General features: G+C 35.5%; 1 protein-coding gene across 1 annotated transcript; it reads left to right on the forward strand.

Moving 5' to 3' along the window:
- The first annotated feature begins 811 nt into the window (after nt 1-811).
- LOC122002702 (probable methyltransferase PMT12) lies at nt 812-17,798 on the forward strand. The gene is made up of 8 exons (XM_042557977.1): nt 812-975; nt 1,055-1,325; nt 1,555-1,665; nt 14,508-14,667; nt 15,249-15,506; nt 16,509-16,631; nt 17,145-17,222; nt 17,403-17,798. Exons 2-8 carry the CDS (start codon nt 1,055-1,057, stop codon nt 17,602-17,604), a joined length of 1,203 nt encoding a protein of 400 aa, XP_042413911.1. The 5' UTR covers nt 812-975; the 3' UTR covers nt 17,605-17,798.
- The last annotated feature ends 334 nt before the right edge of the window (nt 17,799-18,132 follow it).

The raw sequence follows: 18,132 nt of genomic DNA on the forward strand, positions 1-18,132 counted from the left end.
ACCCCTCGTGCAAATAGAATCTCGTTTGTATCTCAAGCTCATAATTTCGTTTTCATTTCTCAGTGTCTCATAAACTAACATATATACTTTATAATTTTTTATTCCAATTCTATATTTTTAATAAATTTAAACTTTTCTTTATAATTTCTTATATTAATTTTTTTAAAGTTCTATTTTAAGAATTTCTTAAAATTTTAAATAAATAGTTTTTATTTGGTTTGTCAGTTTGAACCAATCAGGCATGTGCTTGTACTTGTAATGTGTCAAGGCCAAGATTGACCTAGGTGGTGTGTGGCCCGCCATAGCTCGATCTAGGCCAGGTTGGTTGGACTCGCACTGATTCGAATAACCACCCTCCTAGGCCTAGGCCATGCCCTTCAAATTCCTAGTTTAGTTACACCTTGGTACCTTAAATTAGGGTTTTCTCATGAGTTCTACAGATAATATGTAAACGATTCTTAAAAAAAAATTAATACCTTTTCCTAAAGTTAAACACACCAAAAGTAAGTTTATTTAAAGTTGCTAACCTAATTTAATCATGATTAACTTCTTTAACCACACCAACTCATAACAATGGGAGAAAAAAATGTTATATTGCATTACTTTCAAGCGTTGATGTGATAGATCCTTTCTCAACAACCTCTTGGCCGTATTCTTTGCATGTCAAGGTACTAGGAAGATTAGAATTTATCATGGCAGTTATAGGCGATGATCTGGCCTTGTATCAAATACTGCTAAGGTCCATTCTTCTGAAGCTTTGGGACTTAAGACCAACATTGGCTGTTTTGTTATGCTTCTGATATTTTCCTGAAAATTTGCACTTAGGTATGGTTTAGCAATGTGCCCCACACACGGCTGGTTGAAGATAAAGGAGGACAAAATTGGATATCTAGGGAGAAAGATAAGTTCAAATTTCCAGGTGGTGGGACTCAATTTATCCATGGAGCAAATGAGTACCTAGATCAAATTTCCCAGGTAATAATATTTCATTATCCTATGTATGGTTAAATTTATCCTGTGTATTCAGTGCACTTATTTCTTGGACAAACTTTAGATGGTTCCAGAAATTGCATTTGGTAATCGTACAAGAGTTGCTCTTGATGTTGGATGCGGTGTAGCTAGCTTTGGTGCTTTTTTACTTTCACGGAGCGTGATCACCATGTCAATAGCTCCAAAAGATGTCCATGAAAATCAGATTCAGTTTGCTCTTGAACGTGGAGTACCTGCAATGGTAGTAGCTTTTGCAACTCATCGCTTGCCATATCCAAGCCAGGCATTTGATCTAATTCATTGTTCAAGATGCAGAATAAACTGGACCCGTGATGGTAAGTAGTTCTACATTTTATTGGGGCATACCTGAATTTTATTTTCTATGATGAAGAATCTATCCAGTAATTGTCACTATCTGCATTTCTTTTTCACTTTATCTTGTCAAGTATTTATAGTAATTATGCTATTTCTAATTATAGTTGTGTAATGCTTGAACAAATTCTTCATAGCTTTTCTGTTTCAACTATACTGATGTACTAATCAGTTTGTTCACAAATGGTTAAGATGGGATTCTGCTTCTTGAGGTCAACAGATTGCTCAGAGCTGGTGGTTACTTTGTTTGGGCAGCACAACCTGTTTATAAGCATGAGGAAGCCCAACAAGCGGCATGGAAAGGTATGTCCTAATGCTATAGTTGAGTGTCAATTTTTTTTCATGTCAAAATTCACTGGCTGCAAATATGAAGTTATTACCATGCTTCCCTATTCTGTTTGTTTCTGTAAATATTCTGTCACATTTAGCTTATTGGAGTAGAGGTTTGAAGTTTATAGGGGTTGAAGGAGAACATGTACTGACGAAATTCACCTTCATACTTATATTGAAAATTCAACTTTTACTGCAGTTGATAGTTATATTCTGTCACATCCAGCAAATTTTGAGATCTACCTTAACACATTAAAAAATCTTACCTTTTCTAGTTAAGAGTAATCTTCTGTTGATAATCACCCTAAACATAACTTTACTATTGAAATATTATCAAAATTTGCCAAAGTATCAATACTCATAGAGCATGCTCTATGTATATAATCTACCATAAATATGATTGTCAGTAGTTGATAAAGAGGCATATCACTGAAGTTCAGATTGATATCAACATAGCCCAGTTCAATGTTTCTTGATAAATTAATTATCTCATGAAGATTGATAAGTTTGATAACTAGAGGTTTAAAAAAAGGCTAGAATTAAGTTAGATTCCACTAGAAAATAAATTAAAATATTTAAAATTGAGTAAAACTGAAATTTGATAGGATGAATTAATTAAAAGTTTAGTAAAATTAGGTTGATTTGGGATACATTGATATCTCACTCAATATTTGCCAATCCTAACTTTAATTCTAGTGAGTTCACATGTAGAGGTGAGCATGTAATCAAATGTAGAGTTGTGCCATTGCCACAGTTGAAATTTTTTGTTTCGACCTTACACTAGCACGCAAGACTAATCGACATAAGGTAAATGATTGTGTGCCACCCATACCTCTCGCACTATGGGCTATTCTCTTGGTTGGTCATGCTCCCTCAATTGACACACAATGCAACAGAAGGGATCATATTTAGTTCTTAATGTTAATTATGGGAAGGGGAATATAAGTCAAAGATCTGTAAGTCGGAGGAAAAATAGATACTATCAACATCCGATCAAGGCAACAATGTGGAGGAATTGGATTATTGAAGCAACAATGAATTGAGGTGGTGACAAAAAACAAATCTGGTAAGAACTACATTGTTGACATCGTGATTTCTGTTGCAATGAGTGACAGTTGTTGCTTCTATAATTAGGGTGAGAGTGTTCACATTACCAAGGAGTTGTGGGGCTTCTTCGAGGAAAACTTGCAATTTTACAATTTGATTGAAGTGCATAGAGATCGAAGAAGGATGGTGCAGACATTTGGGGACGACAAGACAAGGAGCACTAGAGAACGACAAAGTCGAGGAGGTGAACAACTTAAGCGAAGGCATGAAGGATGACATGAAGAGCCAAGGGCTCGATATATCCAAGGATGACATGACTGATGACTTGAGAATACCTTAGAGAAACCCCATGGGGGATGTGAGTGGAGTGGCTTACATATAAGGGATGGGTAGATGACAACTTAGGCGGACTCGACTATAGATGTGGTTGAAGTTAGGGGAGCCACACCCCAAGTGTTTCATTGTTTTGTCAATTGATGGTTTGTGTATCAGCAGACATATGGCCGAGAGAATCAATACCCCAAGTGGTACTATATATTAATAGGTTTCTCCAAAGTATAAGGGGTTAAGTTAGTCTTTATTCTCCATAAGTAGCATTTTTTTCGGCAATTCCTAACTCAAGGGGAGCTTTGGTGAAGGGGGAGTTTGTCATGTGTTTGAAACTTTCTTTATATCCTGTTTTCTTATAGCTAATTTAAATGGATTGCTAATCATTAAAAAGGTAAAATTGTTGTAGCTTTTGTCCCCTATTGTGGTAATGCAGCTAATTGCTTTAACGAGTTGGGAAAAGGGCTCATATTAGATTTGTTTCATAATCTACTTGTGTATTACGTTGCATAGGATCTATCATATATGTAGGTTGATTTGGAGTGGTCAAGGTGTTTATTGATTCGATGGCTCAAGCTCCTTGGAGATTAAAGAAGGATGTCACGGACAAAGAATGGGGCTCGTGGAGATTAGACAAAGATGGTGTTAGCATTTGAGGGATTGTAGGACGAGGAACATCGAAGCATGTAAAGTTAGGGAGGTGAACTACGTAAGCAAAGGTACGAAGGATGACATGAGGAGGAGCTGAGGACTAGTTGTATCCAATAGACGAGCAACTTGACGTGAGAAGACTTTGAGGCTTGGAAAAATTCTACGAGGGATGTGAGTGGAGTGATGTGTGTACAAGAGACGAGGTGCATGACAACTTAGGTGAACTCGGCCATAGATGTTGTCGAAGTCAGGGGAGCTAGTTGGTTGGTGTATGAGATTTGTTGGTGCAATCATCCTTTGATCCTTGTTGACTAATTGGTCAAAGGTTGACCATGAATAAGGGCTTTGATGTTTAAGCAATATGTTAAGTGGCGTTCAAGTTCTAGAGACACTTGGTTGATAGGAAGTTCTGACAAGTTAAGATTGACCTAAGGTTAGACATATGTCAGGAAGTCCAAGTAGGTCAAAGGTGAGCAAATATTTAATAATTGTGGAAGTTTTGGAAGAGTGAACTCTAGGCAAACGTAATCTCGGAGGAGTGAACTCTAGGCATATGTGGAAGTTTTAGAAGAGTGAACTCTAGGCAGACGTACTATTTGATTAGAAATAACATTCTAATCGACTAACATGGTTAGTCGATTAAAAGTGACATTCTAGTCGACTAAAAGCTGCATCATTAGATGATGCGGTTGCAACAAAAGATTTGGTCTTAAATTTTATCTAGTCTAGTCTAGTCTAGTTGACTAAAGTGACATTCTAGTAGACTAAAACAAAGTCGGTAAGATCCAAATGAGGTGATGTACATGGTTGAATCTAGTCGTCTAAGAAGTAATTTTAGTTGAAGCAGTTAGTACTAAAAAAAATTGATTGTAGTTGAGTACAACTTTATATAATTCAATCTCATAGAAATTTTATCACCAATTGCTCGTGTTTAGTTCCAAGAAGAGTGCTGCTGTTTTCAGGGCCTAGTTGAGTAAATTTACAGCCATCTACAATGACAAGGAGCCATTCATTTCAAGAATTTAAGTTTTTGTATTATTATCATTTAATTATATTGGCTCGTAGTTTTGTTTTCTAGTGTTGGCCCTAAAGAATAGGGACTAATATTGGCTTGTATTTTTCATTTTCTCTACCACTGAGAGGTGTCTAGAAAGGAGAAAAGATAAAAGTGTCACTAAAGTTAACCCACCAAGGGGTCATATGCAGTGAAATAGGAATCGAGGATTCCAAACCACTTTTTATTGTGTTTGTAATTGGTTTTGTATTTGTTTGTTTGTTTGGTTTTTCTATATTTCCGCTGCATATTAATATTTTGTAGAAACACAAAATTGAATGAATGAACGAAAAGAAAAATACATGCATATTCACCCCTTCTAGTCACGCTACACGATCTTATAGTTGGTATTAGAGCACGTGGCTCCTCTTCTCCAAAGAGGCTTAATTGCCTTAAGCAACAACTCTAAAAGGAGAATCCACCAAATCCGATAAGAGTTTGGAGATGGATTCGGCTGTGATATGTGAGTTCTACCACCATTCAAATTAGGAGACTTCAACCATTGAAGATCAATGATGGAGATTTTCTTGATGAATGGCTTGCCTTGAGGAAAAGCTTTGAAGCTCCGAAGGATAATAAAGGAAGAATCTTAAGCAAGGAAAATTGGACAAAGAAGCACTTGTTTTGAGGTGAACAACAAGGTAATGAAATTAATAAATACATATTTTGCATGAAAATATATTGTGCGAGATAGAGTACAAAAGCGAACATGAATTGTGGAGCAAGTTGATCAAACTCCACGAAATCCCTTCATCGACACAAAAGGAGGTGAAGCCCCAGGAGTTGCCCCCATTGATCTAAGAGGACAACTCGGAAGTTAATAGGTACTCAACAACCGAGATGGGAGACAAGACCATCCATGTCATCATCTAAAAGTGAGTAGGAAGAGATACCATTGATACTAGAGCAACCGGAAGACTCAACTTTTAGTGTCATATTAGAGGAAGCATCCAGATCTCTGAGGAATAAGGGGGATTAATCTATATCTCATGTAGGCATCAGAATGCAAAATACATTTCCTTGACCCTAGTTTTTCTTTATTGTGGATGTGCAAGCGCATCTAAACAATCTTAGGATAAAATTGTGAAATGAAAGAAAAATTAAGGGAAGATAGTTAGGTGAGAATGCAATATAAGATGGGAAATGAAAAATGAGAAGAGAGGTAGTCAACTGTAAAGTGCCTTTCTGGTGAGCATTTGGAAAATCAAAATCAGAGGTTGGATATTGAATAGGACCTGGGGCTGAGTGAGCAAAGGAATCTCTAGACGGTCAACTATAAAGTAAGTTCTCATTGGTGGAGGCTTTAATGATGATGGTATTGATGAAAAAATTAATAGACTCGCAGGTGGATGAGTAGCCTGAAAAGACTAAGTGGATTCAAAGGTGATGTTTCTAGTGATGATACCTTTTTTTTCGAGTCGAGTGTAATAAGAAGACAACCGTTATAGATGAGAGGGTATCTTTGCCAAGAGAGAAGAATTATGAAAGAAATACAGACCTTGGTTGCAAGATAATTGATAGGAACATGAGGAAACAAGACAATATAGGAACTTGACCATAGAGAATAAGAGGCATGCAGTTTATAAATTGATATGCTGTGAGAATAACATCATCTAAAATCCTCAATGGAACTCCATGTCAATGAAAAGTGTAGAGCAATATTTAACTAAATGATAATTCTTTTTTTTTTTCAACTAAACGATTCTGTTATACCACTGTTGTTGGGATGCATAAGGATATATGATTGATAAAGAGAATTTCTTGTCTAGAAATAAAGGATTGAAAGAAGCCAGATAAATATTCTTAGCATAATTGCTCCTTAACACCTTAACAAATACGTTAAATTGGGATTCTTTGGCAACATAGAAATATAAGGGCAATTCAGTGCACGAAGCTCCTATCAATGTGGGGTCCCAGGGAAGGGTCGGATTACATTGGGTCTATTGTACGCACCATGACGCTGCATTGCAAGAGGACCCATGGCTATAAGGTCACATGGCAACAACTTTACTTTGTACCAAAGTTCCCTTTCGCAACATAGAAACATGGAAAAAAAAATTCATATTTTTTTAATTTAAGAAAAGCCAATTCATTCTTAATAAATAAAGGTGAATAAAACATTTCCCAAATATCGAAATACTCTAAAGAGAATGAAATAGAAACAAGTTTGTCAGAAATCATAGATTTAACATGTTTTAGTGAGTATCAAGACTCACTGAATAAATTTAAGATTCAATAAATGAGATGCCATCTTTTGAGGATTTAAAGAGTCAAGTGAGCCAGGTAGAGGAGGTATAGGATATAGCCACAAGAACATACAAAGGTGGTATGGATAGTCGCTAATCTCGAGGCTCATTCCTAATGCTAATTACCTTTCCTTTTTTGTGAATCTTGAATGTGAACAAAATTTACAGTAAATGTTATGGAGCAAGTTAAAGGTTAAACTTACTGTCTAATATATTCAAAGGGAAATCAAACACAAATAAGATAACAAAGGAAAGTGTCGAACAGTGAACTTTCTCAGCTTATACAGAATAAATAGCTGTGTCGAATGAACAGTTTGAACAGCCGTGAACAATTTTTACAGCTTGTTCAGAAATAAAACAACTGTGAGCACAGAGTAGGAATTCAAGGAATGTAGTTAGAAAGATATTAATTTTCTATGTACAGAATATTTAGTTTCCTATTCTCTCTTCTATTGTAATTTTGTATATAATAAGTATTCCCATTCTGAATGGAATACAATTGGAGAAATCAATTCATTCCACATGGTATCAAAGCATTAAGCCTTCATTGCTAATTCTCTGCTTCTGCATTTCTGCATTTCCTAGGCGGATTCAACAATGTAGAAATTGAGAAACTAACTCTCTCATGTATGCCCTTACTCCCTTTTTGTATGAATATCTTAAACAATTTTTTTGATAACTCATGGATAATAGACTTCGGTGCCACAGACCATATGACTCCCAATTCTCAAAGTTTTCACACTTATAACCCTAGCTCAAGTAACAGAAAAATTGTAGTAGCAAAGGGATCTTTAGCTATTATTGTTGGTTTTGGAAATGCTCACCTTACGCCTAGCCTTATCCTTAAAAATGTTCTTCATGTACCAAAACTGTCTGCCAACTTTGTTTTTGTTCAAAAATTAATTACTAAACTTCATTGTCATGCCATTAATTACTAAACTTCATTATCATGCCATTTTTTCCCCTTCTTATTGTGTTTTCCAAGATCAGGACTCGGGGAGGAGGATTGGACTTGCTAAGGAATATAGTGGCCTTTACTACTTTGAATCCACTAAGAAGAATAATGTCTTTGTCCTTTCATAGTCCAATAAAGATAACATTTGGTTGAATCACAAACGTGTTGGTCATCCCTCTTTTAGAGTTTTAAAGGTCATCTTTCCTCATCTTTTTCAAGGATAGGATGTTTTTGAATTTCAGTGTGATGTTTGTGAATTCGCAAAACATTCTCGTGTACCCTTTCCTATTAGCAATAAAAGAAGTTCTACTCCCTCTCATTTATTCATAGTGACATATGTGGTCCTAATATTCTCAATGTTTCTGTGTCTCGATGGCTTCTCCTTAATTTATGATTGCACTCGGGTTACATGGTCGTTTCTCCTCAAACAAAAATATGATGTGAGTATTATTATTTTTAATTTCCACTTAATGATTCAAAATCAATTTGGAGTGAAAATCGAAAGCATTAGAACCGATAACGCTAACCAAACCTTGTCCTCCTATTTCCAATCCCAGGGGATTATACATGATTCGTCTTGTGTTCATACACCCCAATAGAATGGAATAGCAAAAAGGAAAAATGGACATTTACTCAACACTACTCGTGTCATTCTTTTCCACAACAATGCCCTTAAATCCTATTGGGGAGAGGCTATCTTTAATGCCACATACATGATAAATAGACTTCCCTCGCGAGTCGTTAACAGAGTCTCATGCAACTCCTCAATGATTTTTATCCTCATTTCCGAACCACAAATATACTTACTTCTAGGATTTTTGAGTGCACTACTTTTGTCTATATCCATGGTCCACTATTAGGTAAACTAGACCCTCGTGCCATAAAATGTATCTGCCTTGACTACCCATCCACTCAAAAAGGGTACAAGTGTTACCACCCTTCATCTGAAAAGTTTTCCATCTTGGATGATATTACCTTCTTTAAACATAGCCCACTCTCCAAGTCCTATCCTAGGGGGAGATTTTAATGACAGAAGATAGTACTTCTGAGTCATTTGAACCCATTAACGCTCTTGATCTTCCTCCTACTCATGTCCGTATCGAATTACCTACTATTCCTATTCCATCTAGCGAGTTACTTCTATCTTCCTTTCCATCTAGTGTTTCTTGTGATATTCTAAGTATTCCTCAGTTGTATTCAAGGAGAAAGGCCGCTCCAGAAGCGATATAAGTCCAAGAACCTCAACCAGAAACCTTCGACCCTTGTACTGGGATCATGATAAGATCTGACCCACCTTTACAACCTACTGAATCATCCACTGACTTAACAGATAGCCTTGACCTTCCCATTGCGGTTAGAAAATGTATTAGAGAATGCACCAAACACTCTCTACCTTTTATCTCACTATGTTTCCCTTAAACCTTTATGATTGACCCACAAAAGATTCATTGTGAGTCTAAATACCATGACTATTCTCAATACTATTTATGAGGCATTGTCAAAAAGGGCATGGAGAGATTCTATGAGGGAGGAAATGGATGCATTAGAAAAGAATAAGACATGAGAGGTTATTGAGAAGCCAAATGAGAAGAACATTGTTGATTGTAAGTGGATTGTTACACTAAATTACAAAGCAAATGAAACTCTGGAGAGATATAAAGCTAGGTTGGTGGCAAAAGATTATACTATCACGAGACCTTTGTTCTAGTTGCAAAAATGCAAACCATCAAAATTATGCTATCTTTGGATGCACACTTCAATTGGCAACTCATATAGTATGACATGCAGAATGAATTTCTCCATGGAGATTTAGATGAAGAAATTTATATGAACCTCCCACTAGGATTTGTAGGGGATATAAGTAATAGAGTATGTAAATTGAGAAAGACTCTTTATGGTCTAAAATAATCTCCTAGGGCATGGTTTGGAAGATTTGCAAAAGTCATGAAGAAATCTGGGTATAACCATAGCCAAGGGGACCATACTCTCTTCGTTAAGCACTGAACTATAGTGAAGGTGACGATTCTTTTAGTCTATGTAGATGATATCATTGTAACTGGAAATGATGAAAAGGAAAAATATGACCTAAAGCAGAAATTGATAGAGGAGTTTGAAATAAAGGAACTAGCAAATTGAAGTACTTCCGTGGTATTGAGATAACATACTCTACCAAAGGAATTTTTATTTCTCAGCAATAGTATGTGATTGACCTGTTAGCTGAAACATGTAAGATTGGGTGTGAGCTGATTTCTAGTCCAATGGATCCAAATCACAAGATAGGAGAAGTTAAGGAAGAACTAAACAAAAGGATGTATCATAGGTTGGTTGGTAGGCTCATATACCTTGCTCACCCTTGTCCAGACATAGCATATGTTGTGAGTGTAATCAACCAATTCATGTATGATCCAAGATAATCTCACTTACAAGCTGCTTATCGAGTATTACATTACTTGACATAGCATATGTTGTGAGTGTAATCAACCAATTCATGTATGATCCAAGATAATCTCACTTTCAAGCTGCTTATCGAGTATTACATTACTTGAAAGACACTCTGGGAAAGGGAATTTTGTTCAAGAGAAATGAGATGCTAGCTTTAGAAGCTTACACAAATGCAGACTATGCAGGTTTCTAGTGGATTGAAGATCAACTATAAGATATTGTACTTTCCTTAGAGGTAATCTGGTAATATAGAGGAGTAAGAAGCAAAATATGGTGACAAGATCATTTGCATAATCAGAATTTAGGGCTATTGCTCAAGGATTATGTGAACTGCTCTGGTTAAAGGTTATTCTGGATGATTTTAAAATCAAATAAGAATGCTTCGTGAAACTCACAATAAGTCAGCTATCAATATTGCTCATAATCCTATTCAATATGATCGGACTAAGCATATTTTAATTGATAGACATTTCATCAAGGATGGGAAGCAAAATATATTTAAGGAGAAGGCAGAAGTACAAATATTAGGTGAAATGTACGATGACTCTAATACAACATGGGATAAGATGATATCAAAGTTGAAAATGGTAGCTAAGAATGTACTCGGTGAGTCAAAGGGACATGCACCACTCGGTAAAGAATCTTGGTGGTGGAATGAGAAAGTACAAGAGAAAGTGAAGGAAAAACGAATAGCTTATAAGGAATTATATATTTGTAAGAACGAGGAAAACTTAAAAAAATATACAATAGCCAAGAAAGAAGCTAAGAAAGTAATGAGTGAAGCAAAAAATGAAACTTTTGAACGATTATATCAAAAATTGGATACAAAAGAAAAGGGGAAAGAGACATTTATAGAATAGCTAAAGTGAGAGAAAGGAAAACAAGATATCTTAGCCAAATAAAATGTATTAAAGATGAATGTAATAGGGTATTAGTAAACGATGGAGAAATAAAAGAGCGGTGGAAGAGGTATTTTCATCAACTTTTTAATGAAGGTTTAGGTGACCAACTTAACTTAGATAATTTAAGTAGGTCAAATGAGTATAGAAATTTTAATTTTTATCGTAGAATTCAAACTTCAAAAGTAAAACAAACTTTAAATGAGATGGATAATGGAAAAGCCGTTGGACTAGATGATATTCCGATAGAGGTATGGAAGTGCTTAGGGAAATAAGGGATTGAATGACTTACAAAATTATTTAACATGATATTGAAAACGAAAAAAATGTCTGATCAATGGAGAATAAGTACTCTAATTCCCTTATATAAAAACAAGGAGACGTACAAAATTGTGCAAATTATAGGGGTATTAAACTAATAAGTCATACTATGAAACTTTGGGAAAAAGTAATAGAAAAAAGATTAAGGAAGGATACCACAGTGACAGAAAATCAATTTGGGTTCATGCCTGGAAGGTCGACAATAGAAGCTATACATCTTCTTAGACAATTAATTGAAAAATATCGGGAGCAAAAACAAGATCTACACATGGTATTCATTGACTTAGAAAAAGCTTATGATAGAGTCCCAAGAGAAATTATATGGAGAATTTTAGAAAAGAGAGGTGTTAGCGTAATATATATTGAACTAATTAAGGATATGTATGAAGATGTAACGACTAGAGTAAAGATTTCGGGCGGAGTAACTGAAGCATTTCCAATAAAGATATGTTACATCAAGGATCAGCTCTAAGTCCCTATCTTTTTACACTAATTATGGACGAACTCACTATGCACATTCAAAAACAAAGTACCGTGGTGTATGTTATTTGCAGATGATATTATTTTGGTTGATGAAACATGTGAAGACGTAAATGCTAAACTAGAATCTTGGAGGGAAACACTAGAAGGGAAAGGTTTTAAGCTTAGTAGATTAAAAACAGAATATATGGAATTTAAGTTTAGCAATATTAGAAGTAATAAGGGGAGCCTTGGCGTAACAGTAAAGTTGTTGCTTTGTGACCAAAAGGTCACGGGTTCGAATCCTGAAAACAACCTCTTACAAAAAAAAAGCAGGGTAAAGTTGCGTACAATGGATCCAATATTAGAATTAATGAAACAATTGTTAAGATAGGAGAGGACGAGTTGCCAGGAACTGAGAGATTTAAATATTTAGGCTCATTTTTGCAAAACGATGGAGGGATTGAGAGAGATGTCTTACATAGAATACAAGCAGGATGGGTGAAATGGAGGGGAGCATCAAGTGTTTTATGTGACTGTAAAGTATCTCTTAAACTTAAAGGTAAGTTCTATAAAACCGCAGTTAGGCCTGCTATGTTATATGGAGCTGAATGTTAGGCTATGACTCGAGCACATGAGCAGAAGATGAGAGTTGCAGAGATGAGGATGTTAAGGTGGATGTGTGGACATACGAGGATGGACAAAATAAGAAATGAGAGCATTAGAGAAAAAGTCGGAGTTGTATCTATTGAGGAAAAATTCCGAGAGACACGTTTAAGATGGTATGGACATGTACTTAGAGGACCAATAAATGCTCCAATTAGGCGATGTGAAATTATGCTAAACATGCATATCAATCGAGGAAGAGGAAGACCAAAAAAGACTTGGTTAGCAACAATAAAATAAGATAAAATTTATTTAAATATAAATGATGATATAATAGGAGATAGAGCTCAATGGCGTAAAAGGATTCATACAGCCGACCCCACCTAGTGGGAAAAGCCTTGGTCGTCGTCGTCGTCGTTGTTGTAGACATTTCATCAAGGAAAAATTGGAGGAACGATTAATATGTATGTCATATGTCTCTTTAGAACTACAATTGGCTGATGTGCTAACAAAGGGATCGAACAGTTCTAGATTTCATGATCTTATAGTCAAGCTGAGAATAGAAAACATCTATTCCGCCGCTTGAGGAGGAGTGTCAAACAATTGTGAACAACTTGTACAAAATAAATAGTCGTGTCGAACAGTTGTGAACAATTTTCGAAGCTTGTACTGAAATAAAATAGTAAGTAGGAAATCAAGGGATGTAGTTAGAAGGATATTAATTTTTAATGTATAGAATAATTAGTTTCCTATTCTCTATTAATTTCCTGTTCTTTCTTCTATTGTAATTTTGTATATAATGGATATTCCCATTCTGAATGGATTACAATTGGAGAAATCAATTCATTCCACATAATGTGATAAGGATGAAACTATACACCTCAATACCTTCTAATTTAAAACAAGAATTGGTAGGTGAATTGAGTGATGTAGAACAGTACACACTGAGAATGAATGGATGATATTAGAGAATGAGTGGATGGTACTAGACATATAAAGACAGTTGCCACTTTATTCAAAGATCTTGGTAAAAGACATAATAGCACATCAATAAGTGCTGTAGAGATATTCTGAAGATATAAGATATCCAACTGAGAGGAAGCATCTATCACAGTTTAGAATCGAAGAAGATAGGCACACTCAATAGGAAGTGTGTTAGTTAAGCTAATGATAGAAATGGGAGCAAGTGGACCATCCTGAGTAATTATGTCTGGGTGTGCTAATGGGCAGTGTGTATAGAGAATAACTTGGTGGATAGCCATGGATGGAGTCGTAAACTTTCCAAAATATGCTCAAATTTTCATAATGTGTGTATTTGGACCTATTATATCCACTAGAATGACCAGTGTATTCGTGTATTCTAGGATCTTCACTAGTTGGTATCTAGGACTTCGTGTATTCTAGGATCTTCACACATAACTGTTTTCATAATGGTATCAGTTATTTACACATTTTCTTTTACATTCTAAATTGAAAATTTTCATTTCACCTGCTAGAGTTTATCTTGTTTTTCAAAACACCTTCCAAAGTTTCAAAATCATCAAGATTCCTAGTGTTTTAGAACTCCTGTAATGTCATCACAGAACCATTAACATCCTTAATTTAGTTGTAGGAGAAGTGGCATGGTACATGTTATTCTATTAGGTGAACAACTGTGTTTAATATTTAGGGGTGAAATGACAATAGTTTGAAAACTCTTGGGGGTATATTGATGAGCTTTTCCATTTTGAAAAGAAGATATAACCTTCAGGGGGAAAAATGAAAATTTTCCTTCTGAATTAGAAATTTGACACTTCTGAAACTTACAGATATGGAGGACCTTACATCTCGTGTTTGTTGGCAACTTGTGAAGAAGGAGGGCTACATAGCAATATGGCAGAAGCCTTTCAATAACTTGTGCTACATGAGTCGCAACTCTGAAGTCCAGCCTCAACTTTGTGATTCAGATGATCAGCCGAACAAAGTTTGGTATCTTCAAGAACTTTCTATTAAAAGTGCTTCTCATGGATAGGATGGTAAAAAATGAATAATTAGTGGTTAATGTGAACTCTGTTGTTTTACATTCTCAACCTAGGTTTCTCAAGTCTTAACTAATAGATGTCATCCTTACACCTATCCTTGACTTCTTTGACATGCTGGTGGAAAATCCTTGTTAAGCACCATTGGCTAGTATTCAAATGACCAGAAATGATCTCCATTGGTCATGTGCACGCTAGACATCAAATTTATGGTTGTTTGGATTTTTGTATTTTGAGATAGACTGCTTTCCCTCTTTTGATCCCTGCATTCAAGCACCTTTATTTTAAAAAATGTTTATTGGATTATTTTGCTTTAGAATGAAAATCTCAAATGAAGTGAAGCTTTCTGTTTTCCACATTTGAGCTCATCTTTTCAACAAGAAGCAACCTCTTAAAGTTGTGTACTTTTGGAAGTTCATGAATATCTTATAGGGATAATTCTACATGCTAATAATTTCCAATGTTTTTAAAGTGTACTACATGCTGTATGTTTCTTAGATACCTCCTCAAGTTACTCCATGTTTCTTGCAGGTATGTTAGCCTAAAAGCATGCATTACTCGCCTTCCTGAGAATGGATATGGAGCAAATGTTTCTTCCTGGCCTGCTAGGTCTCATGAGCCTCCACAAAGACTCCAAGAAGTTGACATGGATGCTTATATAGCAAGAAATGATATTTTTGAGGCAGAGTCTCAGTACTGGAATGAAATTGTGGAGGGCCATGTTCGTGTTTTTCATTGGGAACAATGGAAATTGCGAAATGTAATGGATATGAGAGCTGGATTTGGAGGGTGAGTATTTCTTTTATCCATTCAGTAATTTGCATTGAACTAATTTTCTATATTAAAATAAAAGATTGATTTCGTTGAAGAGGCATTTTTTGTGGTGTTGCTACAATTGATCCTAAGGTAATCATAATTCCAAGTTATATGAAGCCAAATATACCTAAGTTTTATGACTGATTATGTTAGTCAAACTCATGTCTGATGTACTATTTGGAACTCAAATTCTATATTACTTTTCTAATTTATGATACAATTAAAATTCAATGTTAGCTATAGGACATTTGATAGCTGAGAGTGAGTGGTGGACACAAGGATTACAAGCTTAGGGTGGTGGGGGTAAATTACAATAAATTTTAAAGGGTAATGATTTGAAAAAAGAAAATAGGGAGGGATGCAAAAGGGGGTCGGGTGAGGTGGCGAGGGTGGTGGCTTGGTGGATTAGGTTCCTTATGACTTTTTTAGATCATGATGTTGCTACGACAAACTGAGCGAATACCATTTCATGTAATTTCCTTTAATAGTTTCCTATTTCTTATATATAAATAAAAATGATCAAAATCCATTCATCTCAATGTCTTTCCCAACAATCGCTAATTGTTTGTATATAATTGTAATGCACTAATTAACCATAACTTCCTACTTGTTTCTGGGGCTTGATAATCTTTTTGTTGTGGGGGTTGATAATGTTTTTACATGTGTTTGTGTACATTCTTTCCTGCATGGCTGCATGCCCGGGTCAGTGATATCAGAACCAGCGTGTTTATACTTCTGTTTTCACACTTATCATTGGGTATAAAAGTGAGAACATCTATAAGGTCAATGAGCGTAGAGTGCCATTGTTGAAGTTTAAGAAACTCTATCTTGTATTACTTGATGAAACTCTTAATCTGCACACTAATCTTCCTCTTTATGCTTGTGAAGTTTACTAGTAGGATTTTTACATGCTCCCTGTAATTCTGTTTTATTCTGGTGCTATGCAGGATAATAATTATCACAATTTTGTTGCAGGTTTGCGGTTGCACTAATCAATCAAAAATTTGATTGTTGGGTAATGAATGTAGTCCCAATCAGCGAGCCAAATACATTGCCAGTGATTTATGATCGTGGCCTTATAGGAGTGACCCATGACTGGTATGCTTGATGCATTTTTGGCAAACCCTGATTGTTGCTACTGTAATCAGTTTAGACCTTTCACTGAAGTTACTGTCTTTTGCAAATTTCACCTACCTGTTCTGCTCTTAATGTATTCATAGGCTTTTACTACCTTGCCATTTCAATTGATGTTGATGGTTAAGCATTTTATTTTCTTCAGCATCTGCATATTCTCAGTTTTTAATTTTACTGAAAACAGCATAACAACTCATCAAACTCCCCTATAGCTCACTCTGGCATAGCAGTGGTATATCTTTACTCCTGTTACACCTAGAAATTCTGACTTGAATGATATTACTTTCTTCTTGCGATGCAATGTTAAAGGGTCTTTTGTGTTCAGAGGCAACAATTCCTAAGTTCAGCTACTTCTCTTGCAATATTTTCTAATACCATCAACTCATTGGATGATTGCTGCCATAAAAACATTTCCACACGGTTAAATTTATCTGGATTCTTTTTTATTTTACTATATTAATCATTTTTTGTCTTCAGGTGTGAACCATTTGACACATATCCAAGAACTTATGACTTTTTGCACGCATCTGATCTATTCTCTATGGAGCAGAAGAGGTATCTACAGAATCACTGCTACTATCTGTGAATAAAAATGTCATTGAAATCATCCTATCTCCGTAGTCACTGGAAGAAAGTGATTCAATTTGCAATTTGTTTTCAAGATATCAAGTTTGCAATGAGACTAAGCAGTACTGGAACTTATAGGCTATGAATGATTTTCCCCCTTATTTTCAGGTGCAATATCTCAGTCATTTTACTGGAGATGGATCGGATCCTCCGGCCAGGTGGGCATGTACTTATTCGTGATTCCAAAGACATCATAGGAGAGATTTCGGACATCACACAGGCTATGAACTGGAAGACTGACCTGCGTGACACTCCAGAAGGTCCATATGCTAGCAGGAGGTTATTGATGTGTGACAAGCCATTCTCCTAGAACTTTAACTCTATTTGTTGGAAATTAGATCTGCAAGAGCGCATGTTTTTTCTATTCAATTGCTTTGGCGGCACTATAGGAAACAACATTTTCTAAAACTTGATATAATGTGGTAAGCTTCTATAAATTGAGGTTTACAACCTGTAAGCATTACACCTTGATGTAGTCAATGAGATTTTCACAAATTCTTACAAGTATGGTCCGACATGGGATTTCACTTACAACAATATATCCTCATCTCTCTTCAGGATTTTGAGAGTTTAATCTTTTCAATCTTAATCAAAGCTCTTGGAATTCTTTGAGTACTTATCAACTTAAGTAGAAGGTAAGATTTAGAATGTTTATAGTTTAGTGCCCAAAAGCCTCCAAGTGCTTATTTTATTTCAAACTCCAATATGCACTTTTGGGAGTTTGGATAAAACTTAACTATAGATTGTCTCAATCAGTTGAAGTGGTGATGCAACTTAGGATGATCTATTTGCAAATAAAATCTTTTTATTTGGAATGGAGTTGACTGCATAGTCAATT

The sequence above is a fragment of the Zingiber officinale genome, chromosome 7A, assembly GCF_018446385.1.
Source record: "Zingiber officinale cultivar Zhangliang chromosome 7A, Zo_v1.1, whole genome shotgun sequence".
Taxonomy (NCBI): Eukaryota; Viridiplantae; Streptophyta; class Magnoliopsida; order Zingiberales; family Zingiberaceae; genus Zingiber; species Zingiber officinale.